The 13,181-nt window shown below is 38.7% G+C and overlaps 1 protein-coding gene across 17 annotated transcripts in view; it reads left to right on the top strand.

Moving 5' to 3' along the window:
• The window catches only part of Ttk (Ttk protein kinase), a 38,261-nt gene extending 25,592 nt beyond the window's left edge, over window positions 1–12,669 (top strand). For 15 of the 17 annotated variants that reach the window (XM_087562228.1, XM_087562224.1, XM_087562227.1 and 12 more), the window contains 8 exons: window positions 3,611–3,768; window positions 3,904–4,055; window positions 4,875–4,999; window positions 6,426–6,506; window positions 9,485–9,661; window positions 10,014–10,098; window positions 10,630–10,727; window positions 12,313–12,665. In XM_087562228.1, the coding sequence (XP_087418354.1) occupies window positions 3,611–3,768; window positions 3,904–4,055; window positions 4,875–4,999; window positions 6,426–6,506; window positions 9,485–9,661; window positions 10,014–10,098; window positions 10,630–10,727; window positions 12,313–12,396 (960 nt within the window). In that variant the 3' untranslated portion in view covers window positions 12,397–12,665. 17 annotated transcript variants of the gene reach the window in all.
• The last annotated feature ends 512 nt before the right edge of the window (window positions 12,670–13,181 follow it).

Below are 13,181 nucleotides of genomic sequence, written 5' to 3' on the forward strand. Positions count from 1 at the left end.
TCTATGTTGAGCCCTGCAGCCCTGTTTCTTATTTTGAGAACTATTTCATTAGCCTGTTTGTCGATTAGAAGTATTGTCTTGTTTTATTTTGCATTTCTCTGTAGTTCTAAGAGTCCCCTCTTTGAAGTATAGGTAGCTAAGATTTTCCTCTCCTTCTATAGGTTGTCTGTTTATTGTTTCTTTTGTTCTTCAAGGACCTTTTAATTTCATAGTCCCACTTATTGATTCATGGGGCTGTTTTCCTATGCCTTGGCTCAGAAAGTGCTTGCTTATACCTCTATCTAGAAATATATTCCCTTCTTTCCTCTAGCAAATTCATTGTTTTAGGTTTTAAATTAAGGTCTTTGTCCACTTTGAATTGATTTTTGTGCAGGATGAAAAAAAGACTTGCCAATGTCGTCTGTTAGGTGGGTTGTCCTTTCTTTGCACTGCATGCTTTTGAGATCGTTGTCAAATACGAGATGGCACTGGTGTTGCCGTTTTGTTTCCAGGTCTTTGTTCCCTTGGTCTGTCTGTTTTTATGTCAGTACCTGGTGGTCAGTATCATTATGTCCTTGTAGTCAGTCTGCCTGCAGTTTGACTAATGTAAACTCACATATTGTAATACCGCCAAGTGTATTCTCTTCTCCTTAGGGTTGCTTTGTTATTCCATTTCAATTCCCATGAGTTTTGTGCTTGTTTGTTTGTTTGTTTTGTTTTCCTAGTACTGTGAAGAATGTCCTTGGGATTTTAAGAGTTATCTTAAATCTGTAAATTAATTTTGGTGGTATGGCTGTTTTCATGATACTAACCTTGACTGATATCTTGTGGAGCATTCCCTATATCTAGCTCCAGCTTTGGGACATTTTTAAATATAATTTTATTTGTTCACTTTCTGATTTATCATAGATTTTTTTTCTACTCTGAATTCTCAGGAATGGTTCTTGAATGTACCCCAGAATTTTTGGGAGTACTGCCTGTGTGCATTAAATGTATTTTCTTTATGTGTGTCTAGTGTGTTATGGTCTTAGCTTTGTCTTCCTTCCCTAGAATTTGTTCTTCTGCCTAACCTTGTTAAGTAACGATACTTTTTGGCGTACTTTTTAATTTGATTGACATTCATTCCCAGCATTTATTTGGTTTCTTTTCAGTGTGTCAATTCACCTGTTAATTTTTAATTCCAAGTTCTTCACTTTCTCTCCAGTTTACCATTCTGTTCACTTTGAAGATTGTCTTATTGGAGTCTTAGATTGAGTTCTTTAGCCATGCACATGTTTGTTTGAATCTTTTATCTGATCATTAATTCATTTTAAAAGTATAGTTTTCTTCTGGGACTGCTTGGAGCCCTGAGCTCATTTCTTATTCTTTGACTGAGGAGAAAGCATTGTGAGAGCTTTCTACGAACCATGCTTCTCACCTCATTCCAGACACTTCTGCCTGTGTTGCTAACTCCAGGCTATTCAGGCTTCCAAAGTTTTGGTAAATCTGGTTCTGTGCTTTGATTTTTAAGTTCCTTAGTAGAAAATTGGTTTGTTTTATTATAGTTCTCATTGATGACCATAGACACAAGCATACTTGCCTTTAATCTGGTGTCTCCGAATCAGATACACTGCCTTAGTACTCAGGATTTGACCTCTGTCTCAAGCCTTCCTTTGCTGTTTTCTTTCAGTGTTGTGGAGTAAATGCTATCTTTATGTTTAAAGTTTCCAAACTTGTATTTCCAGTCCAGCCCTCTCCCTTCCAGATTAACTTTCCGAACCTGAGTGTTCAGCGTTTCTCCTGGTTACCAGGTGGTTAGGGCCGTGCTGTAAGCAGGTTCTCCCTGGTCTCCAGTTGCAGGAAATAGCAACTTGCTGCTATTTCCTTGCTAGTTACTGGCCACACTGCTCTTACTCTCATACACACATTTAGGCAACCAGCAAGATTTGCTGTCCTTACCTTTTGAGCATTTTCAAAATTCATTTTTATTAGTGTTGTCATTTTGTCTGAAGCAGCTATTATCTTACTTGGTTTATTACAATAAATAATAAGCTCACTTAGTCATTGTACTTCTGCCTAGTTTATGTTTTTTTTTCCCTCTTCACTCCTTCCCTTTCTCCCTTCCATAGTGTCTTGCTTTATAAACCAGCTGGTCTGGAATTTGCAGTAGTTCTCCTGCCTCAGCCTCCCAATGCTGGGATGACAGAGTACCATTGTCCCATCTCTGTGCAAATATCTTTGCTAAAGTGTCCTCTTGACCAACACACTCAAAAACTGCACGTCCCACCTTCCAGTCACCAGAGTTGTCTGTTCTCCTGTCTTCACTGTAGTTCCCTCCCTCTTCTCTCTCTTGAAGGCTAACCTCAAACTTACAGAGATCATTCTGCTTCTGCCTCCTCCTGAGTGCTGAGATTAGAGGCATGTGACACCATGCCTAGCTGTGGCTTCCCTGTTAACCACAGTCTATGTTAACCACAGGCTTATTTGATGTTTGTGCTCCACCCTGTACTTAACGTCAAGATGTCACTGTTTGACTGTCCTGTGATGTTAGCTCTGGTGACTAGAGCTGAATCGGATGTTCCTCCTTGGCCGCTAGGCTATTTTATGTCACAGCGACATATGAAACCAAGATACTGGGCTTATTTTCACTTTTACTGTAGTTCTCTAAGCCAGCTAACAATAACTAGACTTGCTTCTTGCATTTTATTAACTTATTGCAAATAAGGAAAGCATCAGATATTGTGACACCCATCTGTATAGTTCCTGTACCTGGTAGGCTGAGGCAGGATGATTTGCCTGGGCTCCATACATACACTATGTAGGCTGGTGCTATGGCTTTGGTGCAGAGCACTGGCTTTAATCCCTAACATCAAAACCATAAGCAAAAACCAAAGTAAATAGGAGCATATATTACCACATGGAACACTCCTTCCAATAAATTATTTTCCTCTTCATGTTCCCCTTACTAACTGTTCAGGTATGAGCATAAGGAAGAAGGTGGGGTAAGAAAGTGAACAAGAGTGACAGGAAAGGACCAGCAGGAGGGACTCAGGGAGGGACGTGTCAAGGGTGCGAGTGAATACGTGTTACAGGCACTGTGTGGTGTGGTGGGTGTGCTGGAAGCTATAAACTCAGGTGTGGGCCTCTTTTAGAACGTTATGTGCCTTAGTAGTGCTTTTAGAAAGTGATTCATAGGAACATTATTGCTCCTGCCAAGCTAACTGAAAACTACTTCCCATAGGTGAATGTGATGACGGCTTACAATTACTGTAATTTTTAAAACATTCTCTATCAAAGAAATGAACTGGTTGATATTAGGCACGATGAAAAGAGGAAACCATTGTCTAAGAACTGAACTGTCAATCACAGCCTTGGTCATTCTTATAATTTTTGAATGTCTTTTGTCCCTAGTAACGATGTTATCTCCCCGGAAAAGATATCCCTAGAATTTTGTGAATATAGCAACATATTTAAGTTTTTCTTAGTTAGATACTGATGTAGAAAACTTTAGGGGTTTGGACCTTTGAATAATTTGAATGTCCACCATCATAGGAGCTGGAAATGGACACTTAGTTTCTCATTATTGAATTTATTTACTTACTTACTTATTTACTTATACTTCTACTAAGCTCTTTCTCTACTTTCTATGTAGGTGTTTCAGGTATTGAATGAGAAGAAACAGATAAACGCTATCAAATACGTGAACCTCGAAGACGCAGATAGCCAAACTATTGACAGCTACCGCAATGAGATAGCTTACTTGAACAAGTTACAGCAGCACAGTGATAAGATCATCCGCCTCTATGACTAGTATGAATTCATTTTTATTTTTAAAATAAAAGTTTGTTCTTGCCATAATTCTTAGGCAAAGAGTAAACCCTTAATGATGTAACGTGGGCATTTATTGTTCCATGTTCCATTGCATCTGTTCATCTTTAACTGCAGTGAAATCACGGATCGGTACATCTACATGGTGATGGAATGTGGAAACATTGACCTGAACAGTTGGCTTAAAAAGAAGAAATCCATCAATCCATGGGAACGCAAGAGCTACTGGAAAAACATGTTGGAGGCCGTACACACGATCCATCAACATGGTACTTGCCAATCTCCTCTTCATATACGTAAAGTTAGAATAGTTGTTAATTTTGTCATTTTAGAAACATAACCTTAACTGGAAGTTCATTTAGAGATGAAGGAACAAACCCATTTCTTAAGACTGGTTATACACAGAATGTAGAACACAAATCCACACATGCACAATGTGACCTTATCCTCCTCAGTGTTAACTGGTGATTCTTATCTTCAAGTCCTGAGGATTTGGACATCCTAAAAATAGGGTGATGATGGTCGGTATCTCAGGCTCTTCTGTGCCTTGTGTGAGAGTTGGTCTGTATTTGTTCTTTGTGTTTCACTGTTAGCTCCTGGGTCACTGTTGTTCTTTCCAGGGATTTTCTCTGCCTTTACCTTGTCGTCTTTAAAACACACATGTTCAATCTAATGTGTTTCCTCTGCTTCTCCCTTTCTAAGCAATAACTAGTCATAGGATAGGATTTTGGGAGGTATGGGGGGCCTTGCAGTCTTACTGTCTGACAGGGCTTCGTGGTGCTCTCCTGAGCTGTGCAGCACACACTGACAGGCTAGGCCTGTAATCCCAACAGTTTACTTCATCTCAAATTGCATCGAGTGTCCTCACCCTTTAAAATGATCATGATAACTGTACTTACTTACTCTGCATTGCTATAGAGTGGTACCTGGGCCCCAGCATTTTCTAAGAAGGTATAGAATGTATAATAACTGAATATTAATGTGTTGACTAATGGAAAGGATAAGCTTGACCTAGAGATTATGAAATGCTTCTTTTTCTGTCCATAGAATGTATTTCTTCTTCTAATATAAAGGATTTTATTTTGAAGGCATTGTTCATAGTGATCTCAAGCCTGCTAACTTTCTAATAGTTGACGGAATGCTAAAGCTAATTGATTTTGGGATTGCAAACCAAATGCAGCCAGATACAACAAGCATTGTTAAAGATTCTCAGGTAGGACTTTTGCTGTCTTGGTTGTATTTTATTTAGTGTTTTGAACCAGGGTTTCACATAACCTAGAATGCTTTGATCCGTGGCCTTCAACTCCTGATCCTGCTGCCTATGCATTCTAGGTGTGGGATTATACGTATAAGTCCCAACACCCGGCTTCAGGTAGAATTTTTAATGATGGCTGGCTACTACAAGGTTTAGTTCCTTTTTATCTGTTAAATATTTTACCAATTTTATATTTTTACCAACCACGGCCTTCCAAAAATTTGAAGTCTTTTTAAAGAATAGAAACTTTACAAAAGACCGTGGTCAAAACCGTGGTCAATTTGATTTATAAAAGTACAAGATGAGACGAGCATATCTGTCAGTTTTGAATGACTTCTCACAGTGAAGCAGAGCAAAGAGGAATTGCAGTTTCATGTTTTCCATTGTTTCTTTTTCTTAGGACTTAAATTTGGGGGAAAGTTTTAAGAGAACCTTATTGGGAATACTGAAGTGTTTGTCCCACCCAACTACATTAAAAAAGAAATACTTTACCTATTATTTGTATGCGGTGTGTGTGTTTCCAGATGCAAGCACACCATTACAGAGGTGAAGGAATGGGTGCCATTGATAGACCGGTTCTCTCCTACTGTGGGCCCTGAGAACCAGAGTCATACTGTGTGCAGCAAGCTGTGCAGCCAGCTGTACTTGTAGTGAGATTTGCAGTGGCAAACATCATGAAGCTGAAGAAGTGAGGGGAAAACAGCTGCAAAGTGATCTCGCTGCACCTCACATGCTGTGTCCAGGGATGCAGTAAATCAGTAGACACCGTGCACTCAAACTGGACAGTCACTCATTACCTTTTGTTTCAGAAGTACAGGTGAACAATGTTTGTAGATAAGCCTGAAGTTACCTATGGCAAGGTCTTAGCATTTTTGTTATCTTAGAACTAAAGGATTCTGCTGGACTCGTTCCATCCCCGGCTGTAGAAACTCTTATGTGACTTAGTTTTTCAACCCATCTCAGTCTGTACGTGGGGCCAAAGACTGTTGGGAGATGAAGCTAGCTGGTTACTTTTATTCATGTATTAATTTGTTGTTTGGTTTATTGAAGGGAAAATATGTTGAATTTATTTGAACATGAAAGTAAATGATAGTCAAATCCCTCAGAGTTCACAATTAGCCTAGACAGTTGTAAATGCAGATAATATTAGTTCTCCAGCACAGACACAAAGTACAGTGCTCTAAAAGGAGTCAGTTCATTCTCAATCCAACTCATGTGATTGGAGTTGAGATGTGATACTACATACATTCTTATATTGTTGGCAGTTATCGAATCAAGTCTGCCTTTTAAATCATTAGTTATTTAAGTTTCCAAGAATTTGACATTTCTGTATTTACAAATCTAGAAAGATGTTCTCATTGATTTCTTTTTGATTTGTAAATAGGTTGGCACAGTAAACTACATGGCCCCAGAAGCAATCAGAGACATGTCTTCTTCAAGAGAAAATGGGAAAATCAAGACCAAGGTACGGGGAAGAGCGTGCACCTGGCCCCAGTGCACTCCTGTGCATTGTCATGGCATTCGGGTCACCATTCTTTCGCCTCTTTTTCTCATTTTATTACTTTTTATGTGTATGTGGTTGTCATTTTAGTCTCAGTGAGTGCTGCTTACCTCCTTGATGTCCTTATCAGCAGCCCACTTTCCCTTTTGGGCATGTGTCAAGCTCCCAGGCTAATCTTTCCTTCACTGCTGCAGTGACCTCACTTCTGACAAACTGAGTCACTGGTCTGTTTCCTCTCTGTGAGGTGGACTTGTTAAATAATGTATGTTTTAAAAGAAAACAAGGAGTGACAGAGAAAGAACTTTCTGAGTTCAGAATCCAGCTCACTGCTAAATAAGTTTACTTTTCATCCCTAGAAACTATGGTTTCTGGTAGTTTTTCAAACAACTTGCATAACATTGGTGTGTCCGTGTCCATGTCTATGTCTGTCCGGGTGTGTGTGATGTGTGTGTACACATTTATGTTCTGAGTGCAGGCATATTTGTGCTCTAGCACACACAGAAAGAGTACAGACTACTGTGTCTCCATTCTCCCTACCTGTTTGTCTTTTCATTGCTGCTTGCTGCTGTGTGTGCCAGGCTTCTGGGGTTTCCTCTACCTTTTCCCACTCTCTGTTCCTGAGCTGCCGTGCCCAACATTTCCATTGGCATCTGAGGATTCAGTCAGGTCCTCACACTTTATGGCAAGTGCTTTATCCACTGAGCCATCTCCCCAGCTCAGTGTGCATAAAGCCTTGCCAAGTATTTTATCTTAGAAAGCTGTTTTCATAGTTGTTTGTCTTTTGTTTTCCTCTCTGATTTATATTTGCTGCCTTTCGATTAGGTTTTCTTTAGACTTCTCATGGTTTTATTGAACTTAACAAAAACAAATATTTATTTCATACACAAATTTTACTTCCCTTTGCTTTCCAGTTTATATTTTTGCATTTGTTACTATTTTTTTTCCTGTATACTCGTTTTTTTGTTGTTGTTGACAGGGTCTTACTTTGGAGCTGACCTTGAACTTGTTGCAATTCTTCATGGAGTCACCTCTGACAGTCCCCAGAACTGAACCTAGGGCACTTGTGTTTGCCTCTTGAGCTGTTTCCCATTGTGTGCCCTAGTTACCTTTTCCCCCATCTTGAATTAAATTGTAATTGATTTTAGTGTTTGAACTTGGATGAAAACTGCTATAGTAGCTGGGTGTGGTGGTGCCTCCCTGTGGTCTGCCTTTGGAGATGTGATCAAGAGTTATTTAACAGAACCTTGCTTTTTAAAAGATAACACTTTACTGTCTTCAGTTATTATTTACAGATTTTATTATAGTATTTTTAATGCCTATTTCTGCATTTTACAGTTTCAGTTTAATGTTGGTCTTTTTTACTTTTAAGGTTTTGAATTATATGTAGAGGTTATAATTTTTTCAGTTGTCAACTCAGTGATTTAATATGCAACAATAAATTTCCCATCCCTATTCTTCCTCTCCCTCCTTTCCCCTTTCTCATCTTTTTGAGACATAGTCTTATTGTCCCCTGCCTTCTCTCCAAACGCTGGGACCTCAGATGTGTGCCACCACGCCTGGCTCCGTTTCCAGTTATGTGATGGTCAGAATTCATCTGAAGCCCAGGAGACGACTCAGTGGGCAAGAGCAAGTTCTGCTCTGCAGGGGATGCAAACTCAGTGCCCAGCACTCAAGCTGGCTAGTTCACAGCCACATGTGAATCCAGTGCAGGGAGTCCAATGCCCTCTTCTGGGACAACCATGCACGTGTGGCACACCCATGCACACAACCCAATCCCCCAAACACCCCACCCCACCCCCACTCCTGCTTTTTATGTAGTTTACTCTTCTTACTCTTTCTTAGTTGGTAACATTGTTTATTACAGCACAAACAGTTTTCTGTTCTGTCTTACGTTTTGCTCTCTTTTCCTAATATTAAGTAGGAGTTTGTTTTTCCTTTCGTTTAAAGAAAAATTAAAAGGGCAGGTTTTTGTGTGTCCATTTCTTTTTCTAAGCCCCACTTTTTCTTCACTGACTTTCTATGACAGTTGGTTAGATTTACTCTTTGTGGAAAATATGTTTCCACTGGCTTTTCATTCTGTTTTCCTGTTGCTGTGATTGTTCCTGACTGATTTTAACCCAGTGAGCGTTTAACAGTGTTGGCTCAGGAGAGTGGATGACCTTTATTGGTGCTCACTCGGACACTCCTCTGGGTTGAAGACCTGGCTCAGCGGCAGACAGCATTTGCTGTTTTTCCCACAGGACCTGGGCTCTCAGGGCCACTCACACATACATAAATAAAATAAATAAATAACCTGCAAAGAGAAATACATGCTTCTCTCTGTTATCTATGTCCAATTCCATCTAATACCCATAACAATATATCGTATTTTATTTTTGCTGTTGGGGTTTAGAGGTGGGGTTTGGTGTAGGCAAGGTAAGTGATTTGCCCTAATTTTATCCAGTCAGGTTCTATAATTTATATGCTAGAGATTAGGACTGTACAATTTAACCAACCATGAATTCAGATACAAAGGTGTCCCTTTTGGGACAAACAAGTAAATTCAAATTTATGAATTTTTTTTTTTTTTTAGTATTGTGTTTTCACAGGATGCCAACAATTTAATACTTTATTTCCTATAAAATAATTTGAGATTTTCGAGGGTTTAAAGTTCTTCTCTATAAAGGGATCACATGTAGGGGTTGGGGTTTAGCTCAGTGGTAGAGCGCTTGCCTAGCAAGCACAAGGCCCTGGGTTCGGTCCTCAGCTCCAGAAAAAAAAAAAGAAAGAAAAGGGATCACATGTAATGAAAATTGAGAAAAGATGTTTTGTCATGTAAGCTAATCTTATACTTTTATATACATGAGGTTTTAATTATTATTGTATAATTAGGATTACAGCCATATAATATTTTTATGTTACCCTTTGTATTAAATTAAAGTAACTTTTCTTTTCCTACTTAGATAAGTCCCAGAAGTGATGTGTGGTCCTTGGGGTGCATTTTGTACTATATGACCTACGGGAAAACACCATTTCAGCATATCATTAATCAGGTCTCTAAACTACATGCCATAATTGACCCTAGTCATGAAATTGAGTTTCCTGAGATTTCAGAAAAAGATCTTCGAGATGTGCTAAAGGTAACACTAATAGTATGTGGATATAGAAAAATTATGTGTCACAACTTCCTGTTTGTTTGAAAGAAGTAGTGAAGGTTTGGGAATTACTCAGCCATCCTGAGCCATCCTGAATGTAACTGGTCTCCTGAAAGGACTTGCTGACAGAAGTTGTTCTTAAAGCCTGCTTATTGTGAGAGGTGTTTATTTTTAATTTAACGGAACTTGGGACTTTCTAAAAGGTGACAGGGAGAGAGCTTGTTACTGTTGTCTGACCCGGATGTCAGGAATCGGGTCTGTAGTCTGATGTCATCTGGAAAGTTACTTTGTCAGCATCGTGTGTGAAACTTGCTCTTTGTTTTGTTTTTGTTTGTAGTGCTGCCTAGTACGGAACCCTAAAGAGAGGATATCTATCCCTGAGCTCCTCGCACATCCATATGTTCAGATTCAGCCCCATCCAGGTACCGCTTCCTTAAAGGTTACTGTTTCCTAGGTTACCAGCATGAATGAATAGTGTGTTAACTATAGAAAACTAAAATCGAAATTGGCCACTCTCTCATAGTCTGTTTGCCAAATAAAGTTAATAACATTGCCTCTTTTAACTCTGTTTTTTAATCTTACCTATTATTGTACACAGGAGGTTGTAATCAATTACAGGAATGCCAAGTAGTGTACAATATGTTAGGAACAATATCAATTTTTTGTTGCTACTGTTTTTGGGGGTGGGGGGCAGAATCTTACTATTATAGCTTAGACTGACCTTGAATTCATGATCCCTTTTCCCCATTTCCAGAATGTGTTTTTTTCTTTGTTTGTTTGTATTTTTTGAGACAAGACCTTGCCCCAAACTCAGACCAATAGTCCTACCTCAGCCTCCCGAGTGCTGGAATTATAAGCATGTACCTGGCCAGAATGTGTGGTTTTTTTTTTTTTAAATGAATTTATATTACTCTTATTAATACAGCACTTTATTCATTATATTCCTTTTATAGGCAGCCAAATGGCTAAGGAGACCACTGATGAGATGAAATATATGTTGGGTCAACTTGTTTGCCTGAATTCTCCTAACTCCATCCTGAAAGCTGCGAAAGTAAGTGCATCTGCGTTACTGTAAGGGACACTGGCCTACTGCTCACGTCTATGGTCAAATACATTTCTGCCATTACGTAACATAACAAGTGTCGACCTTTCTGATTTGTGTTATCATTGTTCTTAGGCTTTCAGCTGGAATAAATAAGAATTAATCTTTTAAACTGTCTCGACAATATTCTTACCACAGCTTTAGAAATCATTTCTTCTAGTCGATTCTTACTACAGCCTTCGGAAGATGACAATATATGTCACATGCCATACCTTCTGTAGCAATTGGTATATTTCTCAATGCACATCTCACACCGGCCAGCTTCCTGGCCTGATGTGAAGCTTGGCTGTTTTGTTTTGAAAGTGTTTCATTGCAGCCGAGCTAGCCTGGAACGTAGAGTACATACTTGGCTTGCCTTGAATCTGCCTGCCTCTGTCCCTCTCGTGCTGGAACTAAAGTGTGTGACACCACACTCAGGTCCACAGAGATGTCTGGATCTCGTTGTCATCAAATACTTTGTAATTTCTAATTCCTGTGGTTGTTTATCAACTAAGTTAGTTACCAAGAAATTACAAATTAGATATTTGAGTTATCATAGCGTAAAAGTATGGAAGTTTGAACTAGCAACGCTCTGTTCCCTGGATAAGGGTCAACTCCACCTCAATTGCTGATGTGGACCGATCTTAGAATAAAGTTATTCTGTATTTTCTGTACTACTTACAGTCATAAGATCTTAGACTTTTTCTCTCAGATGCTGATAGCTGAATCAGTAGCTTTAAGTTGCACAAATCAGTTGTTTAAGTTGGACAAAATGCCCTTATAATCATTACTTTTTCATGTCTCCATATTTTATATGGCGTATATTATTCAAAATGTTCTCTTAATAACCACCCCATTGCTGAGATTATGTTATTTGATGGCAAAGGTATTTGTCACCTTCATAAGTTAGATATCGGCTTAGCCTTCAGTATAAAAATGCATGGCTTTCAGTAATTCACTCACCCTCTGTGGAGTCCATATCGGGAGTCAATCAACTGCAAATCAAAAACATTCTGAAAAATAATTTATGTGTTCTGGACACATACATGCTTTCTTGTTATTTTTCCATAAAAATGTACAGTAAAACATAGCAATTTACATTAGTTATTTTAAGTGTGAATTAAAATATTCAGCAGGATCTGTATACAAACATGCAAACAGTATGCACACTCTGTAAGGAAGGGCCTGGAACATGTATCAAGTAGGAGTCCTGTTAGCCAGCCCTCAAAGGGACTCTAAGGGACAAGGGAACATAATTAGACTTATTTACACAGTAATTTTAATGTCTTCTGTTCATCAGTAGGAAAACTGAGATTCTATATTGTTTTTTCATGAATACTTGATGTGTATAGGAATTTTTTAGTAAGTTATTTTAAGGAATAGTAAGCCGGTTTGCAGTGGTCTTAAAGGTCTACAGATATGCTGCTGGAGCAATATTATAGTTCTCTTTGGAAAAGTTGAGCTGCATTTCTTTATATTTAGAATATGTCTTTATCTTGACTAAGAATACATTGAACTAAAAAGTTGAAAAACAAATTTGTGTTTTTAATTTCAGACCTTGTATGAACGTTATAATTGTGGTGAAAGTCAAGCTCCTTCATCATCCAAGACTTCTGACAAAAAGAGAGAAAGAGAGTGATGCACAGCTTTGCACAAACCAAAACACTAAACGGATTTGTCTGCTACTCCTGAATCTGAGGAGATTTACCTGTGGGGAACAACCCAAACTTTAGTAGATTATCCTCAGCTGTAAGTTAACCACTCATGGCACGTGTATATTAAGTCATAGAGTTGTGCTTTTGTTCTACTTTTCTGTAACTCTAATCTGTCTGGTAACATTTCACATTTGAAACAGTGGATGATAGCTGGAATGTTGAAGATCTCTGTAAATAAAGCTTTACCACAGTTCTAGAATTGTACAGTTTTTTTTTTTTTCTTCAATCAAATGTGTTATTGACATGATAGCAAAATTCTTAGAAAAGCTGGATTAAGAATAGACTTTAGTAAATAAAGTTAAACTAAGTTTTCTAAGGATTTAGGGCTGTAAACAAGTGACTTACGCCTTTAGTCCCAGCACTTGGGAGACAGAGGCAGGTGGATCTCCGTGATTTTTGAGGCCAGCCTGGTCTACAGAACTAGTTCTAGGACAGCCAAGGCTGCACAAACACTGTCTAACACCAGCACCCCATCCTCCAAAAAATTGCAAATACATTTCCTAATTGTCTACAGTCATGGTACCGTCTATAGTATTTGGTTTGCAAGTGGCTTTTTTAATTCTACCTTTGGCTCTTCATAGTACATGGGGCTTGGTGTTCTGAGTATCATGCTAGAGTTTATGATGTAATGTCTGTAGTTAAGGCATTCCATTATTGAGTGCCTTTTGGTAATGGATTGTTATAAATGTGGCCTCATCAAAAACAATGA

This window comes from Rattus norvegicus, chromosome 8 (assembly GCF_021556685.1).
Source record: "Rattus norvegicus strain SHRSP/BbbUtx chromosome 8, alternate assembly SHRSP_T2T, whole genome shotgun sequence".
Taxonomy (NCBI): domain Eukaryota; kingdom Metazoa; phylum Chordata; class Mammalia; order Rodentia; family Muridae; genus Rattus; species Rattus norvegicus.